We start from the raw sequence: 18,860 nt of genomic DNA, 5'->3' as shown, positions 1-18,860 counted from the left end.
TGTAAATTCTGTTAACTGGCCCTCAAGTCATCCTTATTGTTGAGAATTGTACAACCACCCAGTCAAACAACAAGCTTTAAGCTATTTAAGTAACAGACTCATTCCAAATGCTCGTTCATGCACACACACAAACAAATAGAAAACAAAATTACACACTCACACAGAATGGAATATAAATACTTACAGAATGAAGCGGACCTTGTCAGGAAGAGGGTGCCATAGATTGCCGTTGTAACAAGTGAATGCGGTCCTCCAGGGAATTGCAAACGTCTTCCAGAATAACAGGTTGAGAGTCACAGAAATGGACTGGTGTGGAGAGTTTAGAGTAGGTATTCAAGATAAAAAAGATCCATCTGAGGTGCCCTTCACAAGCTGTGATTCTTGTAGTAATCCATTATGATGGGACAAAAGTCGTTTTTATGAGTTTAAGTACTCAGAGGGGGGAAAAACACCACCAATGACCACCAAAGCCAAAAATACGGTGACAAAAAAGAGAAGTTGACCCTGCCGGCTCCAACACAAAAATATGAGGAAACAGCAATAATGGCCAATTCTTCAAATTATGCTCTCCAAGAGACAATCACACATAAACACACTCTCTCACACATATGCACACACAAACACACTCTCCCGCACACACATTGTTGCCTCAGTTGTCCACCAATTTTTAGCTGCCTCTTCTTCTCAGTCCTTGGCACAAACTCTCACCCATTGCTGCACAGGCCTTTTCTGCCTCCTATACACACACATAAATACTTCAACATTCTTCCTGCTTTCCTTTGCCACCTCTCTCTACCCTCTGTGTTATTGCTCTTGAGTTCCTCAATGAATCCTTCCTCATGCCCAAAGCACCTTTCACATTTGATTTAGGGAGCTATGGTTTGAAAAAGAAATAGATTCAAGATATTTTATAAAAGATATGAAATTCTTTAGACCGATACAAAAAAAAAGTCCTCCAGAATAAGTTCAGTTCAAGAGTCTGAGAGAACAAACTAATTAAGGAGTCCAGTTCTCAGGTGGAGACAAAGAAAGCAGCTCACACTCTATTCTCCAGCACCCTCATCAATCCAGTGTTCCCTCCAATTCCCTCGGCTCCTCCTTTCAGGAGCTCAGGAATGCGCATTGGCACGGTCCGTGCCTCCCTCTCTCCTCCGAAAGGAACCTGTAGGACGAGGGCGTGACGAGTTATGGCTGCTCTGAAGTCCGTGGAAGCAAGCAGAGCTGCAGCTGATGCTGGGGAGAGGAGGGGCCACACATCTGTCACTGCATAGAGAATGTCCTCATCAGCTGAGCCTCATGTCCTTGTGTTGCTTAAGACCTGAGGAAAAAACACAGAGATTGAGCTAGAGAAATAGTCATGATTGATGACAATAATTATGTTGTATACAACACACCCATATGTGCTTGTGTACATTTACACATTTGGTAGATGCTTTTATCCAACGCGGCTTACGGTGCATTCAGGGTACACCATTTTTATCAGTTTGTGTATTCCAGTGGCGGCTGCTGGTCTTTCAAAGAGGGGAAGCTCATTTTCGGCCTACATTATAAACTTATTTACCCTATTTTTTGCACTAAATCAATCTTAGGTGTTGATCTGCCCTGCTGTTTAATTCTAATTTTTTCCTCGTAAGGAAGACTTTCAAATGGCTTCGCCAAAATCAGGTCGACAATATTAGCACCGTCTGCCATCGTGCGCAGTTTCACCCGTACGACGCTAGCCTAGCCTACTGTATGAATGAATGAATGAACGAACGAACGAACGAATGAACGCTCTAAAACAAAATATATTAAACTTGGTAAAACTGAAACAAGGAATGTGGTGTATAATTGTGTGAAATGTATTATGCAAATTGACTAGCAATTTCGCCAAACAAATATAAAGAAATAGGTTGCAGCAGTTTGTCTTTCGACTACACTTGAGAAATCCGCGATGGGACCGAGCGCGAAATAGCTTCAGTGACTTCTTATAGTACAGATTCGCTGTCAATCAAAAGGAGATGCAGTCTTTCGACAGATCCTCCAATCATCACGCTGAAGCCCGAGTCCGGGCCAGCCCACTCCTCATTCACCCCCAGAGACGCTGAGCGTCCGTGGGCGGGACATAATCGCAGCATTTATCCAATGACCGTCTATTTTCGAGCACTGAAAAAACTGTTCAGAGCAGCCCCATTGAAGTCAATGGACGCTCGGCTTCAACAGGGAAATGCACTGACGCTACGGGAATGTATGAGAAGTAAATCGAGTCAGCCGACCTGCTATATGTAATGTAGCTGATTCTGAACGAACTCATCTTCGAGATGAACGTGTTCTAACGCATTTTTAGTCAATAAATTGTTTACACAATAGTACATATTTGACCATTATTTTTTTGACATTATAGGGGAAGCTGAGCTTCCCTTGCAGTCTTAAAGAAATCCCCACTGGTGTATTCCCTGGGAATTGAACCCATGTGCCATGCTCTACCAGTTGAGCTACATGAACCAACATTTGTTGAACATTTAATTTCAAAACCATGGGCATTAAACCCTCACTTCACTACTATAACAGCTTTGAGTCTTCTGGGAAGGCTTTCCAATAGATGTTGGACCATGGCTATGGGGATTTACTTTCATTCAGACCGACGACAGGTATTTCAATTCAACCCAAAGTTGTTCAATGAGGTTCAGGTCATGTCATGCTGGAGGAGGAAAATGCCCTTTCCAAACTGTTGCCATGAATTTGGAAGCACACAATTGTCTAGAATTTTGTTGTGTGTTTAAGCATTCAGATTGGTCTTCACTGGAATAGCAAAACCCCTCAATTAGAATAGGGAGACCACATACTTTTAGATATGTATTAGATATTTCATGATTAAAACATTGTGATTAAAACACAATTTCATTATAATACTTCCCTTTTGATTTCAATTTTATCATGGGGCTCTTGTAATCACATTATAGTCACAAAGCTAATCCAGTTACACCATACATTATATGACAATCATGTCACCACCACATAACAGTACAGGGCTTCTTTTTCACAATGCAATGAATGTAATGCTATTAAATGAATGTCCTCAAATGTGCACCATGACAAGGGTATTTCATCAAAATCAATACCCAATCAAAACACAGCCTTTTTATCATATAGTAAAACCAGAACTCTCTCATAACTATGAATTGACATTTAAATTAGTACCAAAAGAGCATTACTATTGCAGCAGCTGGCAAATATGTGCTTAAATACTACAAATGTCTAACTTCAGATGTCAAGGACCAATATGCAGAAATGTGTTCCCCATTTCACTGAATGACTAATTGTAGGTGATCATGTCATATATGAACCTCATCAGGTTGTCATTCTCTCTGGTGAAACGGACTGTTCTATAAATATGAAAGGAGCAGGTAATTAAAGGTGGATCTTAAGGTGGAGCTGTTTCATCAAGATTCTTATTTCCATCCAATTCTCTGTGTCACGCTTTGATTATGAGGGTGCCTGTCTCATCAGCTGGACTGATATAAAGAGGAGGGAGAGGGGTTAGGGGAGAAAAAAGAGTGATGAGACATGGGAGGGGAAGTGATGTGGACTGTGGCAGACTGAGAATGAGACAGTAAAAAAGGACTGTATTAAAAAGTTATGCTCAGTTTGTTAAAAAAGGGGACAGGAAAGGTCAGAGAGAGTTGTAGAGACAGAAGGTGTGAGAGAGAGAGAGTGAGAGTGGTAGAGACAGACAAACTACTGGGGGAGGACAGTTATGTATTTGTCGCAGAAAAATTCAAATATAAGCTGCACATACTCGGAAACCAATTACTGCTTTGTTCTGTGTAACAGAGCATTCTTTATGTTCATTAATGTTTTGTTGAATGTTGATATAAATATGAATGTCTTATATTCTATTTTAGATTATTTTATTGCTTATTGTGTATTATTATTACTGATGCTTGCTAAGATAAGCAGCACTATAGCTATTGCTTATTCTCATTCTGTGTGGTACCGTAATACTGTGATTTACAGTTGTAACATTCTGAAAGCAGTTCATTGATATTAGGGCTATTATATGATTGGCTTAGAAGATTTACGTGATCCAAGTTGACCATTACGCTCTTTTCAATGGTAAAGGTTGCATCTCCTTATATGTAGAAGAATCTCTGTTGGCCCAGTAATCAACCACCCAGAACACCCTAGCAACCACCTAGCCATGCCCTAGCATCCACTCAAAACATCTTAGTGACCACATAGCAACACCCTGGCAACCACCTTTTAAACACCTTTATATTGTGGCAGGGACTTTTGCATGGGCAAGCACCCCTCATATTTCCTTCAGAAAATGTAAAAACTAAAATTAGTTTAAAAAAAAGTCATTCTTATTACAATTACTGCCACCTTATTTGTCTGTCACTGTGTTCTTTCTTTTTGTTTTTTGAATCAATGTTTTGTAAATATTGTGTATAAAACACTCTTGCAATTTAAGCTCTTGAACATTGAAATATGAAACAGAGAGGGGCAGAGGGAGAGATTGAGGGGACGAGTGTGAGAGGTTCCAAGTCTGACACTGGCGTCACTCTTGGTTATCACACATGTCACTCTGAGCAACTTACTCAACTTTGTCTCTTTACTTTTGCATTTCATTCCTTCTTTTTATTCCTCTGACCAGCCATACCCTCATACCACCTGCTCTCTCTCTCTCTCAACCAGACCAGTCACTCTTCATACTCACTTACTCACACAAACAAACATACATAGGGCAAAAGACTCGCTGACTCACAAACCATGAAAACAGTAATAAGGGCAGAAGGGGGGTGAGACTCAGGAGAAAATGAACAATAAAATATGACCAGGCCTGAACTGTGACCTTTCTAAGTTCTCTAAAACACATCCAAATCACAACCGTCCACACACACAAAATCCCATGTGAGCATTTGGCAAACTCTCCCTTGTGTGAGAGTGAACAGATGAGATCTATGTGAGTGTGTGTGACTCAGGTGGAAAGACACTGAGACAACAGGGTAGAAATTTGGATTGATGTAATGTCAGAAATCCACATCTGAGGCACCAGACGAGCTGCCATGTTCTCCTCACACACACACACACACACACACACACACACACACACACACACACACACACACACACACACACACACACACACACACAGTTAACAATGAGCAATAGTGTCCACCACACAGATATAACAGAGACACACATGTTTGTTTTTCTATAATGACTAGGACTTTTGTTTTTATACTGAGCAAATTGTATTTTCTGTCCCCTTCCTATGTTGCATTCACATTGGAATTATCCTGCTTGACACTTCAGAAGTCATATTTGTCATTCACTACATAAACCGTACTCTCATCCACCATGTTGTAAGTTAACCTCTCCTTGGAACTCAGAAACTCAGGTATCAAAATTACGAGATCCCCAACTTTAAGGAGGCATTCATGTGCAACTTCTGAGTAGAAACACTCAAAAATATTTTTACGATTTTGGCATTTCAATTTTAATAACATTTCCATCAAATTGACTTAAGTAATCTTTAACAAAATTAAATAGATTTAGTTATTTTTGTTAAAGATTTTACCATTCAATTTGAGGTTAAATCAAAGCCCCTTGCACACTATAGATAGCTATAGTGTGCAATAGCTATAGATAGGTGCGTAAGAAAAAATATATTATCAAGAAATCTTTCTTTTTGTCTTTTTGTCTTGACAAATCAATTTGAGGGAAATTTGTAATGATATTGAAATGCATTAATCTTAAAAATAGGCTAAAATATGTTATTGAGTAACACTGTTGAAATTACAATTATTTCAACAGACAGCAAAGCCAAACCCACACACAAACCTTTTTGCAAGAGAAAGACCAATAATCAGTTTTTACCAATATTTAATCTTTTCAGTTCAATCGATTATTGGTTAAATAATATTGGGTATACTAATAAAATTAGACATCTCACATAGTGGAAGACAAATTGTGCAATTGTTTTAGACTTCAATATACATCAAATTAATTAAACAAAGAGCCTTAGAGAAGTGTATATTGCCAGTATAATTAAATATATTTTTTGTTGATTATGAGTAGTATTAGTCTTGTAAAGCAGGCTATTTACCATCAGACATTAATGATGAATGATTTAGTTATTACTGTCAAAAAACAGAAATGAATTCATTTAAAAGGTGGTTATGCAAATCAATTATCTGTCAATTTCTCCATTTTGTCTTTTTAGATTTTCATTAAGAAAGTATTGAGGGTGTTAATTAAGCCATTTTCCTTGTGAGAACTGTTGCCTGGTCCCTGCAAAATAGGTGATTTAAGGATTTACTATCCTTGTAGTGACATTTGGTCAGACCCTGATCCAAACATTAACAAACAGCAAAATTGCCAACATGTGAGCAACATGAAAGATTCATGTCTTCACCCTGCATATAAACTAAGAGGGAATAAGGAGAGGAGAGGCAAATTAAATGTATACTGGCAAATTTCTTAAAAATCTGTAAGCAGAAGTTGGATATAAATATGGAATAAAAAACAGGGAGATCAGAAAAACAAGGGGGAAAAGTAGAAAATCTGAACGTGCACTCAGGTTAATGAAATGTCAAATGAGAAATTCAACAAGAATGATGCCAGAGGACATTTATGATAGGGAGATAAAACAAAAAGGAGAATAACTAGAAATTGGTGCTGAAAACTCACCCCTGTGTGAGAGTGGTCCTCCTCAGGTTAATACAATCCCTGCTCTGTGGAGCCATTCTGAACAGAGCCTGTTTGGAGCACTGCACACCATCTACAGAATACCAATCACATGCCAGCAACACACAAACACTGTCAGTGGCATGACACACTCTTTCACACAGTGTTTCAAAGGCTAGACATTGCAGCTAAGCTACAATACAGCAGTTCTGACATTCTGTTTGAGTTGTGAATGATGTAGTCATTATGGTGTCATCACTCAAACACTCACACACTCACACACACACACAGGCAAATACATACCGTGAGATGCAGTTCCAATGACGACCCCAGTGATGGGGGACCTCAGGCCAATCGACTAAGAAACTGAAGATGAGAGCATGGAGTGAAGCTCCTTTCGGTGCGCCTCCTCTCTCTTCACACACTTTCTTCACCGTCGAGTATCAAGAGGTTCTTGAATCATTGTCTTCCACCCTGTCCTTTTCTCATTTGCTTTCTTTTCTTTTTCAAGTCCCTGACAGGCTGTAATTCCAAAGCACAGCAGTGCAAGCTGCATTGACTCCAAACCCCCTCCCTTCCTCATATGCTCTCTCTCTCTCTCTCTCTCAGCTCATTGTATCCCCGTACCTCCTCTGCTCTTCCTCCAATCCAAACAGCTCTAATTCCTCCTCTCGATGCTCTTTCATACACCCCCTTTCCTCCTCTCCCTCTTTTACATTTTTCAAAGGCAAATGTGAGCCATCATTAATGAGATCACTATCTCCTCCTATGAAAGAAGTATTCAAATGAGTGAAGAAGAACGTCAAAAACGTAAGAAAACCCTTGACACGCCCTGATGCAACAGCACACTTGAGGTCGAGGACATCAAAATGCCAGCACATGCTAGTGAAACAATCTAAGTGTACTGGTAGTATGTAGAGTATGTAGAGTATGGCAGAGTATGTAGAACAGGGTCTTACAGGTTGACTAGCTACCACACATATGAAGATGTCAATTGATGTCACAAGAGTTTATACGTTTTCTAATATTCATTTAAATCCAACAGTTATTCTAAAAAAAACTGACATAATAAAAAAGTGAGACAAATTGCCAACAAATGGCCCCTTCACACCAAAAGCAACGCAAATACATGTCGTTAGCACATTCGCAACTTTACAACGGGTGGAGAACCAATATTATAAAAGATGTTTTCTGTTTTTGAGACATTTATCAAATATAATATACATCCTCACTCCTGGTCCAGGATTCCTTTGAGTTACTTCAGCATTTAATGTCGGTTTGCAAAACAGCTTTCTGTGTTTTAGCTCCACCAATTTCAATAACTACAGTGGTTACTGACATGTGATACAAAGTTTCAAATTTTATTGGTATGGGTATTTCATCACTGGGCGAGGAAAAAACTTGTGCCACAAATGTTGCTGAATGAGTTTAAACTGAGTTTAAGTTGCACTGAACACAGAATTTTCCTTTAACTATTAAATAGAAGATTTTGAAAAAATGTGTACAGTCTCAAGCAATTGAGTGACAGTGTTGACCCAAACTGTTCAGTAATAATTTGCTAAACATCTTTCAAAGTGTGCATTTCCTTAAGGGTTGTCATGTGCACCTGTTGTTAAGCAGGAGTCTCCCTCACTGCAGCCCTGTTTGTCTACACACAAGATTCATCCCCCTCTCTCTCTCTCCCTTGCTTGAAATGGCTAAATATGCATTCAACGGCTGTCTCCCCAACTCTGCTCTGCAGCCTCATCAATGCAGAATCCATCTTTGATGCAACCAAACACTAAATCGCCAATAAGACACAAGACATAAAACTTGCACAGGGATGATTGTATTTTGAAGCCTTACATAAAATACCTGTAAACTATAGCAAGTTCTTGAATATAACCCTCATTTTCATAAGATTTCCTTGTTACACAGAGACAACCAGAACCCCCAAGTGTACAAGGCTAAGAAAAGAGAGAGAGAGAGAGAGAGAGAGAGAGAGAGAGAGAGAGAGAGAGAGAGAGAGAGAAAGGAGGTACTGAATGGAAGGGGAAAGAGAAACAGAGACTGCAAAGGAAGAGGAATGATGGAGTGAATGGGAAGAGGTGTGCGGGATAGGTGAAAGAAGGGTGGGAGGGGAAGAGAGAGGGGGCGAGAAAGAGAGAGACAGAATTGACATTCAGCCTGTGCACTGTGCCTCACTGGTGGATTAATGATTAGCTACTCAGTATTCAAGTCACACAGCATCTACAACAAATGGGGGGGGGGGGGCAATGGTGGAAAAATAGGCAGAGAGAGATATGGTGGAACAGGGAGAGTGACCAGCAGATAGAGCACGTGTGTATGAGAGAGAGAAAGAGAGAAAAGAGGAAAAAATAGACCCGACTAGACCAGATAAGCATGATAAACCTTTCAACAGAAGGATGTGCACACATGTAGCCATTTTGAAAACACATGAGCATAATATGGCATTTTCTGATGGAGAAATATGATAACTATCAGCATAACCCCAAAAATATAATTTTTCACTAAACAGATCATTGTGAAATTCTACAAGTGAAAATGCAGTTCAATCAAAAATTTGCATTTTCACTAGTAGTAATTACATTCTTAATATCAAGTATTAGCATTTTAAAGTTGAAGTATGCCACTTTTTATATGTACCTTCTATCTCAGCTTAATATGCAGAGACAACTGAAAGTAAGCCATTCATAAGTAAATTTTCACAAAAACTGTAAGCATCATGTTGCTGTGGCACTATGTTTGTTTTGAGCTACCAACTTAGACCCGTCCCAATTCACGGCAATGGTTGAGTAACGTTGTTGGGATGGGTTAATGTGGGTTGCTCAAAGCAAACAGAGCAATTTTCAACTGTAAGCATGTTTATATGCACACCAATATGCTGATAACTACAGAAATCAGCCTATACACTGTGTGCCTGTGTAGCCAGTGCACCAAGCCGACACTTAACCTCCCCCGATGCTGTTATGAGCATCGAACGGTCCTTCGGGGACAAGTCAACTGCCCAAGGAAAGAATAGGAGCAGGCTAGCACAGTCATGCCTGCTCCTATTCTCTCCCAAGGGGCAGACACTGCGGACACCACACCTCTCCTTTGTATTTTTAGTGGAAATACGTCACATGGTCTTGCTGACTCTTTTTCGTCTGAAGTGTGTCATGTGGAGAAGTCGCATGGTAGGTCCTACCCAACAGGGGAGGAGTTTCTACAAACATGGTGACTGAGGCAGTGGGTCCTCTGTCCAAGGAAGACACAGTTTACAAACAGGGAAATGATTTAGCGGAAGATATACGTCCGATGGGGTTAACTACGGGTAACCGGCACATGTGGAGCATCTACCCCAGTACAGGGCTAGTTAGCATGTGTACTGAGTGGGCAGCGAGATTCACCGCAAACTTGTCTGCCACAGGGCTCGGAGGAAGTCGTCCAGGGAACACATCTTGTGAACACTACTGGGAGTCAACAGCTCATGTCTTCAGCTCAGTGGAGGTGAAAGGCACTATGCACAAGTGATACACCAGGCCAACTGTCCCAGACTTGCCTATTCATTCCTGCTAAGACACGGGATGAAATCAGCTCAACCCAGAGATTGTAGAACCTCACAAAGATGTCGGGTGTTGCCCAGCCCGCTACTCTGCAAATTTCGACAGCACTACCTTTCCGCTGTCCACCAAAGGAGACAAAGAGCTGCTCAGAGACCCTAAAGCTCTGTGTACCATCCAAATAGATACATAAAGCGTGCACCGGACACAACAACGTCAAGGCTGGGTCTGCCTCCTCCTGGGGCAGCGCTTGCAGGTTCACCACCTGATCCATGAATGGGGTCGTGGGAACCTAGGGCACATAGCCCGGTTGGGGTCTCAGGATCATGTGAGAGTAGCCCGGACTGAACTCCAGGCACGTTTCACTGACAGAGAACACTGGCAGGTCACCTTCCCTCTTGATGGAAGTGAGCGTAGACAGGAGGGCAGACTTTAAAAGAGAGTGCCTTAAGCTCAGCTGACAAAATGTATTTTGTGTATGTGTGTATGGGGTGGGGTGAGGGTGTGTTATTTGTTTGTTTGTACCCTACCTGGGGACTGCAGATGTAAATTAGCCTGTGGCTAACTCGGGTACAATGCATCAAATTGTAATATTTATGTTTGAAATTTGTCCATGGTACCTAATAAATAAAGAAACGAAAAAACAAAAAAAAAAAAACAAGGGCTCAAAGGGGGCTCCCCGTAGACCCAGAAGCACTACAGAGAGGTCCCATGAAGGAACGAGGCACGGTCTGGAGGGATTTAACCTCATGGCGGCTCTCAGGAAAATGATCAGGTCATACTTCCCTAAGGACTTACCATCCACTGTGTCATGGTGTGCTGCTACAGCGGCTACATCCACCTTCAAGGTGGAGGGGGACAGCCGTCCCTCCAACCTCTCCTGCAGGAAGGAAAGCACCGATCTGACTGCGCCTCTCTGGGGGTCTTTGCGTCGGGAAGAACACCACTTAGCGAACAGATGCCACTTCAAGGCATACAGGTACCTCGTAGAGGGAGCCCTAGCCTCAGTGATTGTGTCTACCACGGAGGTTGTCCGGGATGTGAGTGGCTTGCAGTGACATGAGGTGCCGATGACTACAGAGGAGGAGACGGCGGGCGAGTTGTGACATACGACGGGAGCGTAAACGGCCTTGACGATTGATGTACGCCACCGTCATATTTTTAGTCCGAGCTAACACATACTTGCCCTGGATCAAGGATCAAACCTCTGCAGTGCAAGCAGTATTGCCAACAACTCGAGGCAGTTGATGTGCCAACGTAGCTGTGGGCCAGTCAAGGAGCCAGCGGCTGCGTGCCCATTGCATACAGCGCACCAGCCCATCTTGGAGGCATCAGTCGTAACCATAACGCACCTGGAGACCTGTTCAAGGGGAACACCTGCCCGTAGAAAAGTGATTTCGGTCCAAGGGCTGAAGAGGTGGTGACAGACCAGCGTGATAGCCACTATCACGCTGGTCTGGGACTTGAGTGCAGAGCTAGTGCTGAAGTGGTCTCATATGCATCAACCCGAGCGCTGTGTCTTCCGCTGAGGATGCCATATGCCCCAGGAGCCTAGGATTTTTTGAAAAAGCTGTTTTTTGGAATTTATCAGCATTTTAATATGGATCATAATGTGCTCAGTTATAATTTGTTGAGAGCATTTTGAAATTTACCATAATATTTAATAAACAAAATGTAAGCGGTGGGGGGGATGTGCTGAGTATTGTTGAATGGCGGTGTTCCAATTCAACAGAAATGTGCGGAACTTTGTGCAGAGCTCTGATCAAACATATTTAATGTGGGCCTACTCATTGGTAATGGGTCTCCATTGCAAATTAATTTGTACTGCAGCTTGGGCAACATTTCACTCCTAACACACTGCAGTACAGATAAAGCACACACACACAAAGAGTGGCAACACGCAAGGGGAATACTCTGTCAAAGTCACAGTAGGTACAGCTACCTCAGCAAAGAGAGACAGATGCAGAAAGAGAAAAAAGTATATCCATTAGGACTTGCATGGAGACTTACCACAGAAACACAATAAATGTAAACTTAAAACCATAACACAGACACCAATATTGCCAGATCTTGGTTTTAATCAAAACCAATGTTATAAATCGATTAACTCATTTATTTGTCTAAAGCAACTTAATGGCAAAAAGCACCCTTGGTGCATCTTAGATTGCCAAAATGTCCATTTACATGAAGGTCACACAGTAATTGCAAGTCAAAATCTGTAAATGATCGAGCTGGGGAAGGCATTTCAAAAAGTTGTTTGGGAATTTAGGGCAGGGAAGGGGAATAGTATTTTGATATCAATGACAGTATAGGGGAGGAGTTCAACGAGACAGGAGTTAATTAGGGGAGCAGGAAGGCAAACGATAGGAGCTCCAGTAATGACCCAGTTCACCCACAATCTCACAATGAGTTGAAGTACTGGAGCTCATCTCAAACCCCTTTCAACTGGTGAAAATTCATGATGAGATTTGTTGTTAAAGAGCCCAAAGCTCTTGTTCCATGGCATTCATCACTTACACCTACAAGCGCTGGATCATTTATTTATGTTTGTACTGGGGGTGTTATTCGTTAAAATACCTTTTATGTTTGGATCAGAGGATTCATCTAGTTTGTCTATGTAGATGTATTGTAACTTTCTGAAATCGGAGAGATGGATGGACGGATGGATGGTGGGATTGAATTTGACAGTGTGGAATACTGGGGCCTGTTTGAACATTTCCTCATGTTCAAAATTTGGAATTTTGTATTTATTTATTATCCATACAGGAAAAGTCAGATCAGTTAGAAAAGTCATAGCAACAATGGCCAGAACAGTCTGAAGGGCTGAACCAGATTTGGTGGATGTAGCTTGAAAACTTTAGGAGAAGTTACAAATGGAATTTTGGTCTTGGTTTTGCAATTTTAGAAAAACCAATGTTTGCAACCAATAAGAACATGTTGTTACTCATTTCACAAGCAAAGAGGCTAGCCAATCACAACAGTGGGTGTTTACATACAAGTATTAAAGCCAGTTAATTCTATAGGTCAAAGAGAGGGTGAAAAAATGTCTTTGGTGCAAGAAACCTTAACACAGAAAAAAATTATAATAATAAATGTATATCACACCGTTAATTCTCATAAGAGATGATCAGCAAAATGCATTTTTCCTGACTGGCTGTCAATCATTGGACAAGAACACAATCAGCTAATTTTTTCTAGTTTCAAAGTATGAACATGAATCAGTAAACTCACAAGCTCAAGCTTTTTATTAAAATTAAACACTACAAATGATGGGCCATGTTTTGTATAAGGCAGATAAAACACTCAAAATTCAAACGATAAAATTAAAGAATAATTACAGTGGCAAATCTGAATGTAAAAAAAAAAAAAAAACAGTTTTGTTTACTCCTGAATAAAGTTGCTGAGTCGTTGTTTTTCTACATTGCAAAAGCAAAAATATATCCTGTTCATAAAGAGGTGTCTCACACAAATACTCCTGACCTGCTATTTTTTTTACATCCTGCTGAATCAGTCTTTACTTCTAAAAAGGAATATCAATTAATAGAATCAATTGATGTCCTGTTCATAACCCTCTTCACCTACCCGTTGAATTAATCTGGTTATGCTTCTCTTTGTTCTTTACACAGTCTCCTCTAAGATAACTTCAATAGTGTGAGGAACATCTTGGCCTGCCACTACAGAGATGTTTGGTACAGTCCCAGAGGGCACTGAGATGGTTGGCACAGTGATGGTGGGCATGCTCAGGTTGTGGTGAAGGAACACCACAGATGAGCCGCCTTCCTCCGCCACAAACATGCCCTCCTGGACCACAGGCATGGCAGATGTGGAAGAGGATGGTGAGGATGAGGCAGACTCTTGTACTAAGAGGATGGTTTGTACAGCTGCATCATCGTCCAGCATGCTCTGTGCAGCGGGGTCTATGGGGTCATCGGCATGGAGACGCATGTGTTTGTCGAGGTTGGGTCGGGAACGGAAGGCAGTAGGACAACGAGGGCAGACGTACGGCCGCTCGCCACTGTGCACACGGGCGTGTTCCGTTAGTCTAGCTGCTACGCTGAAGCTTTTACCGCACACCCAGCACGTGAACGGCCGTTCACCGCTATGAATGCGCTCGTGGTCCTGTAGATGTGGAAGCTGCCGGAAACGCTTCCCACAATGAGAGCACTGAAATAAAAGAGAAAGAATTGATCAAACCTGGAGTTTCCTGCTTTATGAAACAGCACATATATCAGAGTTTCCACAACTTTTCACCAATGAAATGCCATCACTTTTCCTGTAATTTGTGGTTACTGGACAAGGATTTTTAAAATTGAGATTTCAGAGGATTTGCTTCTCAAAACAAAACAAATAATTATATTATCTATAGAAATTTCCATGGCATTTGCATTACTTATTAAGTTGTATTTATTTCCATGACTTTTGCAGGCCTTGAAATTAGAATTTTGAAGGTGCACTCAGTGATTTGTTTGCAAAATTGCATTTACAAAGATATAAAATAATAGTATTTTGAAAAATACTTAAAAGTACATACATTCACATGAGATGAAGACTCTACACATACCAGTCCTATAGAAAAAGCCACTTTATTCTTCATATGGTGCTGGGAACACATTCTTGATGTTGAGAACACATGTTGAGATCCCATGACCAGATGAAAATTACTCTCTTTATCTCAATAACCCTTTCATTCACAGAATAAATTAATCATGGCTGACTGTGAATAGTGCATTTTTATAATAACATCAGTAACTGAGAACCTGCAAGATGTTGCCTACACGTAATATTACTGTGTGCACCTTTAAAATTCAGATATTTCCAGGTTGTGAACCCTGATATACTCTCTTAGCTGAAAGACTGTTGTACCTCGAATGGTCGATCGTTGGTGTGCGTTCTCATGTGAACGCTGAAGGTAGACGGGTAGGCGAACTCCTTCCCGCAGTACTCGCATTTGAAGCGTCGCGGGGCGGTTTTTTTGCCCAGAGCTCCACGGCAGTGTGCTAGGAGGTGCTCCCCTAATGCAGAGTTGGAGGCGAAGCGCCGTCTGCAGGGGGCAAGCGGGCACCGCAGTGGTGTCTGACCCGTGTGAGAGAGACGGTGCAAGTCGAGACCATCCTGAGTGACACAGCGGTGACCACACATATCACACTCCAGCTGACCTCCCACCTTCCCTCGTCCCTGACCTTTATATCTGCGGCGCACAGACACCTCCCCGGTGCAGCGCTGCAGGTGGGTGTCCAACACTGTCTGATTCAGGAACTGAGAGTCGCAGTTAGGACATGTCTTTGGTTCTTTATCTGTAGAAAAAGACAGAGGGATAGCAAAGGATAGAGAGAGGGATACATTTAAAGCACTTTTGTGGCTATATAAAATACATGTCAAAGTCCTTCAATAAGAATCTACAAAAGTTAACAATACAGATAGACCAATCTTTTTATTTTTCATTATATATGGACTGTTTTTATGTGTCTAATAACTGATACTGTTTGATTTTTTACACAATAGTTACTATATAATTAAAGGAATGTTCCAGGTTTAATACAAGTTAAGCACAGGCAAGATTTTGGCATAATAATGATTACCACAAACCTTTTTTATTTGGAAAATTAAACCCTTGTTTATATATATATAAAAAATGGTTACAGTAAAACACTTACAATGCAAGTGAGTGGGGCCAGTCCATAACTGCTTAAATACACAGTTTCAAAAGTATAGCCAAAAATCATGTTAACATGATTTTTGTTTGATAAAATAGCTTACAAACCTTATCTGTGTACAGTTATATTCAATACTGGGATAACATGGTTTCATTGTCATGACAATGCAGTTGCCATATTGGATAAAACTTGTAAGCAATTTTATCACGCTAAAATCAAGTTAACATGTATAATGTTTACTTTTGAATCAATCTGTATTTTAGTGGTCATGGACTGGCCCCATTGACTTTCACTGTAAGAGCCTTAAAAAAAAATTAAATATAGGATGGATGAGTTTAAATAATTTTTTGTGGAGATCAACATTATGCCAAAATTAACTTGTATTGAACCCGGAACATTCCTGTAAGTATTAGCAAGAGCATAACTGGCTGTTATGTTAAAATTTCAATACTAGGGAGTCGCGTGGCACCATGGGGGGGGGGGGGGTCGGACATATAAACGGCGAGCTCTACAAACATTGCTAGTTTTTAATTATTCTTTTGTCATAAACCAGTGAGATTCGATACACCCTGCCACATAACTGTTCTATGAAGTCAACATGGCAAAGAAATCAAAATCCTTGGATTCTGGAGATATTAAAAGACACTTACGTGCTCAAGCTGATACCTCAGACATATGGAGGACAAAACATGCAAAAATAATAAATAAATACATAAATAAATAAAATAAATAAGAAAATAAATAAAGAAGTAAAGGTTTTGATAAAACAAATATAATTAGTTTTTAATTAAAGTTATTCCTGAATTTATTTTTGTATGACTTTTTTTCCTTTATTTATTATTTTCTCTTTTTATTTTCTCTTTTTATGTTTATTCTTTAAAACTTTTTTTATTCTTTCATTTGTTTTATAAATTATTATTTATTTATGCATTCATTTATTTTTATATTTATATATTCCCACATGAATTTATTTCTATATTTAAATATTCCCACATATATTTATTTTTGTTTTTATTCTTACATTTCTGTCTCTTGTATGATAATTATGTGGGCGGGTCCTGCTTACCATTGGTTTATAATAGATTGAAGCATGTGCTCGATTACTCTTGACTTGTTTTGATATGACCTTAGGTCATAGCCATATCGTGTAAACTACAGCTATTTGTGGGGCTAAAAACATAAGAGCTTAAGTCAATCCAAGATTTATTGTTTATACTACAATCACAAAATAAATTGGGAGCTGTTTCTTTCAACAAATCCACAAATGAGCAAGTAACCTTATCCTTTTCTTATTTTCCTGTGTATATAACTTCATATTTTGATGTCCGCAAATCCATTCTATTGATTTCTGTTGTTATGATTGTTCATTGTAAAAGATACAACCATGCTTCATTTCCCTGATCATTTATGTATGTATGTATGTATGTAGCCTATATATACACTTCACATATATCTAGAGAGTTGTGAAACTTAGCGAATTAAGTCGATACCACACATCAAATGACTATGTTTCATTTAGAGTAGAGGTGCTTATTGATGTTTTAGGAGAGCTGTATGCCGGTATGAATGTCGAAGCACATCCTGGATTGTTAAACTCTCTGCAAAACGTTTCCCTGCATTATTCAAAATCTGTGTGAGTCAGAGGGTGCTAAGGTCCATCTGCTTCCAATAAGTACTATTGAGCTCTCATCCAATGATGCACTGGAGCTACGCAAGGACCGCCTCCCTCATTTCCATGTTGCACACAGAAAAGTAAAAATAAATACATGTATAAATAAATAAATATATATGGGAATATATAAATATGGAAATAAATATAAAAAATAAATTAACACATAAATAAAAATAAATATGCAAAATAAATGAATAAATAAAAGTTAAAAAGAATACAAATAAATTTAAAAATAAATATAGAATATAATAAAGGAATAAAGTCATACAATAATAAATTCAGGAATAAATTGAATTATTAAATGTATTTATTTATTATTTATGCAGGTTTGGGCCTCCATACAGACAGGGACACAGACCAGGTACTCAGTTTGGAATGTGCGGCAGGAGAAATCCAGCAGCAACTGGTGAGCATGTCTGTGATGATGACCTGGAGGATCTTGCGGTAATACGTCGATCGATTACGCGATAGAGTCAAAATACTCAGAGTTGGTTACAAGATTTTCGGAAGTCAAGAGACGGATCTATTATTTTGGAGTCATCGGAGAGGGAATTAGCTGCTAATCTGATAGCAACCAAGATAGACTTGGAACACATCTGGGAAAGACTGGAGGATTTGGAGAAATGTAATCGGCAAAACGTCTGAATTGTTAGAATTCCTGAGAATGAAGAAGGCAGAGATATGGTGAAATTCCTAGACGAGCACATCCCGAGTCTGCTCAACATAACAGACCATAAGCTGGAAATTGAGCAAGCTCACAGGGTCCAGGCGCGATGATCCACGGAGGGAGAAATGCCCGATCATTTCTGGACAATTTTCTAAAATGATCATCCAACAAAGATCTTGTGTTACGCGAGGCAAGGAGCAAAGGATGGCTTTCTTGGAAGAATCACACAATTTTCTTATTCCCAGACTTTGTGAACTCGACAAGAGAGAAACGCGATCGATTCAAGGAATGCAAGAAACTCTTACATCAACGGAAGATCGGATGATTCTGGCCAAACTGGGCTGCCTATCTTGGCCAGGACACTCCTGTAAAAGAGATTTTAATCTCAGTGACATTTTCTCCTGGTTAAATAAAGGTTTAAATAAATAAAAAGATACTAAGGATGGCTGCAAAGTATTTACATGCCCACAGCAAGCTATGACTTTAATAGAGACATCGGGGTGAGTGAGCCATTTGGTGTTTTTCGCATGGCCCCCAAGTTAACTTGACTCTGATATATACACTTGACTCTCTGAGGAAGCTGGCCGCCTTTTTGTTTATTTTTGTGCTGGTTCCACCTAGCGGATGGAGTTTGTTTTGCGGAATAACACTCC

The 18,860-nt window shown here is 40.1% G+C and overlaps 2 protein-coding genes across 5 annotated transcripts in view; both read right to left on the bottom strand.

Moving 5' to 3' along the window:
• Positions 1 to 7,187, bottom strand: part of LOC127656456 (glutamate receptor ionotropic, kainate 5-like) — an 83,586-nt gene extending 76,399 nt beyond the window's left edge. For both annotated transcript variants that reach the window (XM_052144793.1, XM_052144794.1), the window contains exons 1-3: positions 6,976 to 7,187; positions 6,676 to 6,766; positions 185 to 1,318 (exon numbers count right to left, since the gene is read on the bottom strand). The gene's annotated coding sequence lies outside the window, so the exon portion shown is untranslated. The remainder of the gene's footprint in view (positions 1 to 184; positions 1,319 to 6,675; positions 6,767 to 6,975) is intronic.
• A 6,019-nt stretch (positions 7,188 to 13,206) lies between these two features.
• Positions 13,207 to 18,860, bottom strand: part of znf574 (zinc finger protein 574) — a 48,923-nt gene continuing 43,269 nt past the window's right edge. For all 3 annotated transcript variants that reach the window (XM_052143287.1, XM_052143286.1, XM_052143288.1), the window contains 2 exons: positions 15,078 to 15,508; positions 13,207 to 14,378 (listed from right to left, as the gene is read on the bottom strand). In XM_052143287.1, the coding sequence (XP_051999247.1) occupies positions 13,833 to 14,378; positions 15,078 to 15,508 (977 nt within the window). In that variant the 3' untranslated portion in view covers positions 13,207 to 13,832. The remainder of the gene's footprint in view (positions 14,379 to 15,077; positions 15,509 to 18,860) is intronic.

The sequence above is a fragment of the Xyrauchen texanus genome, chromosome 15 (genome assembly GCF_025860055.1).
Source record: "Xyrauchen texanus isolate HMW12.3.18 chromosome 15, RBS_HiC_50CHRs, whole genome shotgun sequence".
In the NCBI taxonomy this organism is placed as follows: domain Eukaryota; kingdom Metazoa; phylum Chordata; class Actinopteri; order Cypriniformes; family Catostomidae; genus Xyrauchen; species Xyrauchen texanus.
Note: the sequence above shows the minus strand (reverse complement) of the source record. Positions and strands in the feature narration are given on the sequence as shown.